Source organism: Opisthorchis viverrini, assembly GCF_000715545.1.
Source record: "Opisthorchis viverrini unplaced genomic scaffold opera_v5_542, whole genome shotgun sequence".
NCBI classification, from domain to species: domain Eukaryota; kingdom Metazoa; phylum Platyhelminthes; class Trematoda; order Opisthorchiida; family Opisthorchiidae; genus Opisthorchis; species Opisthorchis viverrini.
In genome coordinates this window covers 142614-153617 of record NW_008752207.1, presented here as the reverse complement: position 1 = coordinate 153617, position 11004 = coordinate 142614, and the positions used below count along the sequence as shown (strand labels likewise).

At 45.9% G+C, this 11004-nt stretch overlaps 2 protein-coding genes across 2 annotated transcripts; one reads left to right on the top strand and one right to left on the bottom strand.

Moving 5' to 3' along the window:
• Positions 1–580: 580 nt before the first annotated feature.
• On the top strand, positions 581–1992 carry T265_11668 (hypothetical protein; the record flags this gene model as incomplete). The annotated part of the gene is made up of 3 exons (XM_009178382.1): positions 581–1366; positions 1401–1765; positions 1800–1992. 3 exons carry the CDS (start codon positions 581–583, stop codon positions 1990–1992), a joined length of 1344 nt encoding a protein of 447 aa, XP_009176646.1.
• Positions 1993–3257: 1265 nt separating this feature from the next.
• T265_11667 (hypothetical protein) lies at positions 3258–3554 on the bottom strand (the record flags this gene model as incomplete). The annotated part of the gene is made up of 1 exon (XM_009178381.1): positions 3258–3554. One exon carries the CDS (start codon positions 3552–3554, stop codon positions 3258–3260), a length of 297 nt encoding a protein of 98 aa, XP_009176645.1.
• Between the last annotated feature and the right edge of the window lie 7450 nt (positions 3555–11004).

The window sequence follows — 11004 nt, the reverse complement described above, 5'->3', positions numbered from 1 at the left end:
TGCAAATGACTCCGCGCCCTCTATAATGTTTAAATTCTATTTACGTACTCAGAAGATATAGTTCCTATTCCCGTTCGGGTCCATATGCAAGTAATCGGCGCGCTTTAATCATTTATCTCTTCCCGGGTGGAATTGGAGGCCAAAAATGTGATTGGTGACCGAAATTATCGTCATTTCCAAGTTTCCACTATTGTGGGAACGCTATTACAGAAACATGAAGTTACCTAGCCGCCAACCTTCCCCCAACCACTGCATCACTTACGGCTCCCGTCGCGATTCGAGTAGCCCAGCTCGTTGGAAAATCTCGTCACTTACTGAGTCAGAATAGCACGTATTCCCTTCATTACTGAGGCATTTGCCTGACTCCCCAGCAAGGCTTTCAAAATACGAAGCGCCGCAAAGCCCGAGTGCCCCGTTGTTTTAATCAGTCGTCGGTATATTGGAGACATCCGACGACAAGACGCGGGTAACCCCTGGTTGGACTTCGTTACCTACGACCCACAACGTAAGTGCTGGGCTTACTATAGACTTGAGCTTTGCCAGTTAATTTATCTCTTCCCAGAGTTGCGATTTCGCCGCGATGTTGAAAAGCGGTGATAATCCCTCATCCGATGCTGACTGGAAGGCGTCCCTTACTCTCCCGAAAAAAGATTTGCGCCTCAAGACAGCCGACGTCACAGCGATCAAAGGGAACAGCTTCGAGGATTTTTGTCTAAAACGCGATATCCTCAAAGGTATCTATGAGAAGGGTTGGGAATATCCATCACCGATCCAAGAATCCAGCATCCCAGTGGCACTTACTCGCCGAGACATCATGGCCCGCGCGAAGAACGGTACCGGAAAAACCGGTGCTTACTCAGTACCACTCCTGGAGTCCATAGACACATCTCTTAACAAGATACAAGCCATGATCCTTGTCCCAACGCGCGAGCTTGCTCTTCAAACTAGCCAGATCTGTATAGAACTGGCGAAGCACACTGCAATCAAAGTTATGCTCGTAATCGGTGGCACACTTCTGAAGGACGACTTGATTCGTTTGAGCCAGACTGTCCATGTTTTGATTGGAACTCCTGGTCGACTAGTTGATCTGTTTAACCGCAACTTACTGGACATTTCAAAATGCAAATCAGTTGTACTTGACGAAGCTGACAAGCTCCTCTCTGAGGAATTGAAGGGTGCGGTTGAACAGCTGCTGAATGCAGTAGACGAAAACCGCCAAGTCATGGTGTACTCTGCTACCTACCCGGTTACTGTCCAGTCCTTCATGCAAAAGCACTTGCGCAACCCATATCAAATTAACCTCATGGAAACCCTCACCCTGAAGGGCATAACGGAGTATTATGCTTATGTGCAAGAGAAACACAAGGTGAGTAGCTTTTCTTTCTTACAGCCTTCCACAGGTTCACTGTCTTAATACCCTTTTTTCAAAGTTACAAATTTGCCAATCGATCATTTTCTGCAGCAGTGCTCAACGTGTTGAACTTCTGGCGAAAAAGATCACACAGCTTGGCTACTCATGTTATTATATTCATGCCAGGATGTCTCAGCAGGATCGTAATCGCGTCTTTCATGACTTCCGAAATGGCTGTTGCCGAAATCTCGTTTGTACAGATCTTCTTACCCGTGGAATCGACATTCCTTCCGTTAATGTTGTTATTAATTTTGACTTCCCAAAATATGCAGAGAGCTATCTTCATCGTATCGGCCGGTCTGGTCGCTTCGGTCATCTGGGAATCGCTATCAACTTGGTCACATACGCTGACAGGTATGCCTGGATTTTATGGTACATGTTCCCATAGATATGCCTTAAAAACCATTGAAACGGAGTTGATGACCGAGATTAAACCCATCCCAAAAGAGATCGACAAGCGGCTGTACGTTGCAGAGTACCAGAATGAAGGTGACTTGGATCCGGCCGCACGGGAGGCTTTGTTCAACGGTCTCGGCTTGCCTCCCGCAGAAAGCAAAGAGACCGTGACCAACACTCAATAGCCAAAAGCTTTTCTTCCCGGTGACTTCGAGGATTGAATCCGAGATGATCGCCACAGAATCAAGAACTTTGATTTAGGCCCCCTTATTTTCTTTGCAGCTTCGATAATGGATTCATTCCCACTCGTGATACGCTGTATAGTTTCCTTACCCCATACTGTCCCTTACAGTTTGGGTGCTGTTTTTTTCATGTGTTTATTTTTTTGTTATCAAGACTAGCCCTACAAATGAGCCCTTCCCCTGTATCATATCCCAGATGTACAGTCGGGCAGTTTGCCCAATCTCCTCACTTTGGTGTACAGTCCTTCGAAGATCGAGTAGTCGATCACCTGGCGAGGCACTGTGGTGCCATCAGTGCATTTCGGTTATGACCTGGTACATCGGATAGACAATCGGAGACGGGATTTCTAGTGCGCCTTACAAACTTGCCGACCAGGTCGTCTCAGACTCTGCAAGTGTTGGACAATTGTTTTCAGGTTGTTTTCCTTGGCCGTGATGCTACCATCGCTGGACTGATTATGGAAGAACGATGGTAGTGTGTTATTTGTAACGTAGGCCTTTCCTCTGTTCGTGGTCAGTGTTGTCCCATTTGTTTGCAGCCGGATGTTCGTGTATTGGAAGCTGACCGTTGACGGTAAATTGTTAAAGTTGATATTCCACTATTTTTGCCTTTTGTTCTGTGCTGGGTTTCCTACGTGGTGCGGAGTGCGTCCGTAGTTCCACGGCTAGTTTGCCGGTCGACTCAGTATGGCCGTGATTAGCTGCCGGTCTTTGAATGAATGCTATTCATAGCTTTTGCTGGGGTGCGCCCTGTAGTCTTAGTAACTCTCCATAGTAGACGGACTATGTCACCGGGCTTCCACTGTTCATTATGCATCGGTCGTGTACCCATCCAGCCGTCAGTCACTTCAGACTGCTTTTGGCTTCCGGGTAGCTTTGAGGTTGGCATCATTCCGGAGATCGGCTTTTTGTCGTTCGTTTCAGCTGGACTGGTATTATACACAGGTATATAGATGAAAGCCGGCAGCACCTTACCGGCGGCCGGACAAAACTACTGGCACAAAGTAGAGTGATCTCAGCCGTTTTCTTTTGATGACGCTATCTCAGGTGAATTCGGTCAGCTGACGCACAACTGATTCGCACTTGTTAGTCATACGAGTGCAACCAGTTACTGGTTGTTTCACAACACCATGTGGATGTGCTCGTGCATACACCCCGAACGGGTAGTCTGGACGTACCACCGAAGTCGGCGTGCAATTTTGTCCTGATCAACCTTTTCCTGGGGACCATTGCAGTTCCAAAGATTGGTTGTATACTCGTGCACGCCCACAGGAATCGGTGGGGGTGATTGACGAGGGAGAGGACTTAGTCGGGACAGCTCTACATGGCTTCCGGCGGTCGATGAGACCCAAAGGGCCTTCATACTGATAACAACAGTCGTTCGCCGTCTGAAGCGCCGACGGTTTCACTGCGTAGTTCAGTTGGACGAATCCCAGCACGAGGTCAAGATTTACCCAACTAGTGTCTTGGCGGTACCAATATAATCGGGCACGTCTGGTTGACATTATCATCCAAGCGCCATTGCAATGGGCCAGGAGCTGATGTGATACTTGCCGGAAGAGGGTTCACCTGAAGCAGGACAGGGTGAAAGGTACGGTGAAGAGCAGCTTGCCTAACAGTATTTCCCATTCTGGTAAGTTCCTCTGTTAGCCCACGTTTAGGTTGATTAGATGCGGCCACTGGTCAGCACAAGTTTCACCGTGAGATTCATTTCCGGTGTTAGTTGGCAGTTCATTAGGACGATTGTTAGTCGTTTCGTTGAGCTCGATAGGGGAATAAGAAGGTTACCGTTCAGTTATGTTATTCTTACGACGCCTAGCTGCCACACCACCCGCAGGAAGCACGAGGGCTGGGATGCTGCCAGTTTGTCCGAGCCTGGACAGAATTCGAGAGGTAGAGGTCGAGTTCGAACCACAGGCCTTCCAGTCAGTGAGTTCACGCTCTAACTGAGGCGTCTCACCGAGCTTGGCACTTGAACTGAACGGATCGACAGTTGTCGACAATAGAGGCCGATCACATGTTAAGTGTCGGTTGTCTGGATTTTTGGTCAGCATTGGAGGGGAAGTGAGATAACATCGAGAAAAAACAGTTAAAAGTATCTGCGTTGCCCGGAACGGAAAAGGGGCTTGGAGGTAAGTTTTGCCCGAAGACGGGTGCAGACTTCCCGGAGCTCACCATGCGGAAGTAGGCAAAAGAATTCCAAGCAATCACTGTAAGGCTTGAGATGATGGCATTCTGCTGGGCTAAGTGTAACTGCATTAGTCTTGATTTTCTAGATGCAGCTCACAATCCGAATGTACGGAGTAGTGAGGCCACCGGCATATATAAGTGACCTAGTGAGAGTTACAGCGCGTAGGACAGCAGTGTAACAAGTAGAAGTGCCAACTCAAAGGGGACAGAGAGGGATACCAAACTCAGTTTCTATACCCCTGAGCGAAAAAAAACAATGTACTACCCAGTTCGAGGTAATCAGGAGAAGCGACCAGATGGACAGGTTAGTTGGTCTTAAGATGGCTCCATGCTTTAGGACACCCGAGATAGGTTAACGTGTTGTCATTATCGACAGCTCAGCAGTGATGCCTCGCTTCCGTGCAGCCATAGTTATTTGAAAAGCTCATTGTGAAGTGGCTGGGATGTAGATGCTAGCCTGTCACAACCATTCGTGGGTGATCACGCTTCCAGACACTCGTTCAGACAATCGGGATAGAAACTGACAATACAAACTCTGCTGACATCGATTAGCAGCCATATCTAGAAGCGTACTGAACCCTACCGAGGGTGACCAAGCAACCCCACTCCGGGAGATAACTCGCACCAAGCTTCATAATCTCATGCACCTCCTCAAGGTCAAAGGTTGCCTCTGCGCCACACTGAATTAGACATGGAAAACCGATTATTCAGCATGTGGGATGGATGATCGAGTCATCGCACCTTCTGGTGCTATACGCCCTTTGGTTGAAGTCGACCGACAGTAGTTTTCTGGTGCGTCGCAGATCCGTCTGCACCAAGCTACATGAAACTTGGGTTTGAGACAACAGTTATCGAAGACCTGAGTTCTCAGGCTAGCTGCTGGCGTAGACTACTTCCTCTATCCATACAACAAAACAGCTCATATTGTGTCTAGTATTCAAGGATGTGCCGCCATAGATGTCTGAAATTAGCAAACACGACCCGAGGATTAGAGATTGATTTCATCCCTCACTACAGTCGGAACTAACAATACTGTCAAAATAGTTTAAAATGCTCCACAGGTTCGAATATCTTCGGACTGTTAGTGGCCTGTTCAGTGACTGTGTCTGGGAACTTGGCCTTGCAGGCGGAAAGCGCGTGCCAGTTAGTGGGCTGGTTGATCGGTTCATTCAAAGTACTTGTGCTTTCTCTCCTTGAGAGGGAGGGTAATTTTGCCCGCACACTGCAGATAGACGATGGTTTCACATGCAGCTGTTTGAAGACTTCTTAGCGTTCGTCTCATCATCTCGTAGGTAATGAAATTGAATCGGAACGATCAGAGTGAGAATTGTCCAACACTTTGTACGGAAACATCTGGAAAGCTCCATATATGCGCAACTCCTGGTAGGCGCGCTAAGTAACGCAGACGGATCAGCAAAGTCTAGCGCTAATGTCAAAATTATGGATCGTTCTGGCACCTGACGGAGTGTGAGGATGTGGTCAACGCAACCCTTGCCTGACAGAACTCCTGCTTGATGTTCTCGGGTCAGTGCTGTAACGAACTCTCCCCAGTTGTATGGGACAGTCCCGTTTTCCGAAACGGAGCCAAATAGATCAGACAAGTGCCCACTGAAGCTTCACCCCCATCTCTATGGTTTATGTCAGTTGAGCACCAGTGCGCATTACGGGTGCATTGTCGTCAGTGACAATGGCGTGGATGGTCATCCCCATTCATAGGCTATCCGAACAGGAAGCTGTGTCGCTTGAGAGAAAATATGCACTCACAAAATTCCGAGGCAATGGAGTTTCCAGTTTCGCCACCCAGGTTTCTAGTGCAGTTACCGAACCCGACTGGTTGGCCGCAGATGGCACGAGAAGTGCTGCTCAAAGTGCTTGTTTCAGTGGCCGGTGCATCCTTTTGAGGATAGTCACGCCGGTTAGATCCTTGATGGTTTCACCCGCTGCTGGTTTTCTGGGACCAGCCGCACATATCAGCTGAAGTAATCGGGCATTCTCCTGTTTTCCTAGCATTTCGTGTCCACTGGGCTTCCCGGTGAGTTCCCCATGAGTTAGGTTGGGGACCGACGGGAGCATTTCTCCGAGCTTCACTTCTGTTCGGTATCCAGTCCTTGAGTGGTGTCGATGTAGCAGTGGAACTCCCAGCATCTTTCAGATGCGAATGGACAACCCATGGTGGAGCTGTCAGAAGACTCCGAAAGACGGTTCTGAGAAGTTCGATTGACTTCGCGACCTGTGAGCCGCTCAGGTTCTAAATGAGTTGTTTCCTTACGTGGTCCTGAAAAGTGAGCAGAGGAGCAACTGCGGACGAATTCTTGATTAGGATGCACCAAAGGAGTGACAATCGGTTATTGATCCGACAATGTGATCAGTTTGTCCCTGGCTGGCCCACTGTTGGGAGGGAACTATGTAGCCATAAAATGCCGGTTACTTAGAATTACTACGGCATAAAAAATAGTTCACAGTTACCACACAGCCTCTGTCCGTACGTACCGAATCAAATCCAATTTAACCATTCACTTAAGTCTAAGATGCGCTAAGTTTGTCCACTTGTGCATCAAATATCCGGCAGCTACAAAGATTCCTACCTTTTGGTATGGTAATTTGACACGCAAACCTTCACAAAGTTCTATTTGATGGTATCGGCGATACATTGGGTTGCATTGTAAACAGAGGCGATGAACAGATCGTGGTCAAATTCCCGCCTGTGAGATTCCCTCACGAACGAGCCGCACAGAAACGACTATAGGTATGCAGTCAGGCGATGACCTTTCCGGTCGGTGACTTGGGGTTATACTGGCTCCCACACCTCGTGCCCTATCCGCCTGTCCCAATTCACTAGTTTGAAGCATAATCCACGACTTTTTGCTACGAAACCATGTTAAGTGTTACGTTACTAAAGGATTTATATTTTGAGGATACTCTACTCACTTTTGCATATCGGGCTTTAACACCATGTCATCAGTATTATGATCATAGAACTGGAAGCATTAGCGATGTAGAATATCGCCAGTTCACTGCTGCACAGCCATGCAAATTAGATTACATGCTAAACTAAACTAAACGCGAAAACATCTGATAACAGCCCGGAGTATGCGGTATATAATAAACAATAAAATAATCGTTTAGCTGTAATACCCTTTCGGTGCCTACCTGCCATGGCACCCGAAGGAAGCACAAGGGGTGGAATACTACGAGGTTGCCCAAGGCTAGACAGGGATTCGCGAGGCGGAGGTCGAGTTCAAGTCACTGTTCATACATCTGATCTGTACAAAACCACACAAAATCGCGGTACACAACTTTCCCATCTTGGTCTCTGTTGGAACGGTATTTTGCATCGTTGCTAGTGGGTTTTTCTGGGAAGTGGACAGCCGGTCTTTCAACAAATATCAATTTCAAGGATAACTTCGCGGGACCAGAGTGAAGTGGCCTTAATTCGAAAGTGTTCTCTTAGAAAGGGACCACTGTACGCCGACTATACGGATATGTGTACTGAACTGGCCTCTAGTTTTTTTTCCAAAATCAACACCGTTTGTTGACATACTCATAATTTCAAGCCGGGCCTTGTTCACGTGCACCGTCGCTTCTTTCAGTGGCCCCTTGGGTCACACTTCGTAATTCTGCAAACGAAATGTTTACAGGTATGTGACGGGTTTTCATCAAAACTCAGCCATTTTCCACCAAACGCTTTGGAGCATACAGTAGTGCTACTTGGTTTGCTAGAGATAGTCTTTGATATGTCCTTTATAATTATTCGCTATGATGCAGACTAGTAAACAATAGCTGGCCGATTTCGAGTTGCTTGACACGTCTGATAATAAACGAAGTTCATATGGTTCTTATGCGAATAGAATATCTACTGATATTTAATTGGGATCTCTCGTGATAAAGTGCTCTGCTCTTCTAAATATACCTTACGTTAACAAGCGAATTTAGCAGTGGACCTGTTCTATTGATCTCCAGGGGATTTCTGGCGTTTGCCCTACCATTCAAGTGTCTAGAATCCAACGTCTATATTTTTGAATCGTTAAAATGGAACACAATATCGTCGTGAAGTGAAAATATGTCATTAGTAGGGTTTGTAGTATTCGAACTGTGGGTTTGCACCTCTTTTAGATGACTGGTATCGGCTAATAAGTGAATTCATTAGGAACCAATGGAAATTTGACGAGAGTTTATAAACCAGCCCATAGGCTTCATAGAATGATGTTGTGTTATCCCTGTTGGATGGCCTCTGTTAGCACGGATTTCTTGAAGGTAGTTGCATTATTACAAAATACGTTCTTCCCATTCTGACTCGATCGAGGGAAAGTCAGAATACAAAATTCCAGGGGGTACCTGGAGTGGATCAAACGTAGCTGATCGTCTAACTTTACCACAACTCACGTTAGCTTCTTATTTTCATTGGTACGAACACAGGTTTCCAGAAACCGGTAAACTGGGTTGTTCAATCTACTTAGTAGTGAATGACAAAGAATGGGGCTACACCCTCTTCTTAGCAGTGGCCTCTTCCCTGAGGTGACCGAGTAATGCTCGAAGTTTGTGTGGCTGCAAATCATGTGGACTCTTAACAACGTTGGAAAAAGTCGTTTATTGCGACCCCTCACCCATATAACTGGTGTTTCATTGCAAGACAGTCCAAAAGAAGAATCTCGCGGTCTGATCTTTGTTGGGAATGATAGGTTGCCTCTCTAAAATACCTAGAGTGATTTTTGTTGAATCTAACGCTTTCAAGCCAATCCTCACTGGTGTTTCCAGGCAACATAACAAAAGAGAGATTCAGCTGGGTTCCAGGTGAGTCTCTCGCAAAACCAAATTAATTTGCAAATGAGTGCATTTCGCTAATGTAGTCTAATTCGTTTCCAAGTAGAACGTAAGGTTGACGGAAACTCGGGGACTGCGGCAAACTCATGACTCCCAAGAAGGGCAAAACCGGTCGTGGGCTGTCGACGAATTTTCAGCAAGTTCGGGGTACCATCATCATCATCATCCACATCATGACATCAGTGTTCAAAACCGATGCTTCACCGCCGTAGAAGTTCGGGACGTTGTACAGTAAACTTGTTTATGCGCTAGCAAAAATCCATACTTTTCCTTAGGGAACGAGATTTCCTTGAAGCAAATTAAGTCTTCTTTTTTATTGATTTCCTGGGTGGCAACACGTCACGTCAAACGCAACAATGAAGTAACCACAAGACTGGAAAGTATCTTAGCATAGAACATGATACATCAACAGTCCCTCGAATACAAGCGGCAGAGATGACCTGATGTACAGATTCCCAAGGGATGAGACCGAAAGATGACAAAAACTTTTACAACTGTTCCTACCAACACCTACCATGAAACATAAGTGGCAACATTGTGTCGCCAGACTTACACAGCAACCAATTAAAAATAGAAGATTTTTCAGTAACCCTGCGAGTAGCATGATGGGTCTACAAAAAAATTGCTGTTTGGTTACCTTTCATTGTCAATACGGTGGTTCTTGGATCTTAGTGCCTCAGTTCGAGTCCACTATCCAAGCACCTCAACTTGACCATTCACTTGTTGTTTTTCTCCATGAACCACATTAGCCGAACGAAGAAGGATAACCGATTCAGAAAATACCCATATCGCTCGGTCACTTATTGTAGTCAACTCCTAACAGCTCGTTCTGTTGAGGACATGAGCTAGAGTTATACAAGGAGATGAGTGGAACGGTAAGTTGTGTTCTCCGCAAAAGTCAATATTTCACTGTATAATACAATGGTCCGTAAATCCTGAGGCATAGTGCCTGAGCTAGATGCGTTGAGGGTTACTGAAACACGCTCTTCAGAAGTCGCTCAATATTCGGAAGACCATTGCAATAAACCGATTGCTCGATCCATTGTTGTCAGCTTCTTTCTAGATTGCCTAAATCAGCGTTTGGAGGTGTAGGCACCTCGGAATGATTGTAGTAAGCCAGCACTAAGTCCCTCACCTATCCACCTTTATTCCTTTCTTCACCATAAGGTACAACCATATATCACGGTTGTATGGCAGCTAAGCATCAGTATCGATGTCTAATGGTGTCATGCTATCGATGATGATGAGAACATTGCAAATGTTAGTAAACTCAAATGAGAAGAATGGGTGTATTATAAAGCTGCGTTTCTGTAAATTCCACTCACGTTATTATGAACTGGTTACTATGTGTTCCGACGTTGATACGGTATTTTTCTTTGTTGAATGAGGAATTTCTCGTGCTTCTATCACATGATAGCACATGCCATGTTAAGAACAAGCAGCAAACTTGAAAAATTCTAGCCGCCAGTACTAACCCCATTGTAATCGGCAACGTGGATTCCTGGCAATACGACATCTAACGAATTCTTGCGCTAATGGAAAACCAGAAGCTCTGAATTGTCTAGTGTCGATTTCAGACGAAATACGCAATCGGAAGAACTTCCGCGTCTATTTTTTTATTACTGTGCTAATATGTCTTGGAAACCGAGCCACGGAAAATGGTTATTGGTAGCGCCTGGTTTCGCATATTGAATTCGAGTTAACCAGACTGTTCGATTTACAATGAGGGCTGGGAGATATTTCAACAGGGACATTTTCCGATAATATGTCATATTTAATGAAAGAAATAAGCTAACATTCTTATTCACGTTTATCATAGGAAGTTATCAGAGAGTGGCAACAGTTGTGTGGCTCTCGGAGGACTGCGGCTTTGAGTGCTATTTTCTTATCGGTATTTTTAGAGGAGAGAACTGTCCACTTTTGATTAGAGCTTGATTAGAGCTA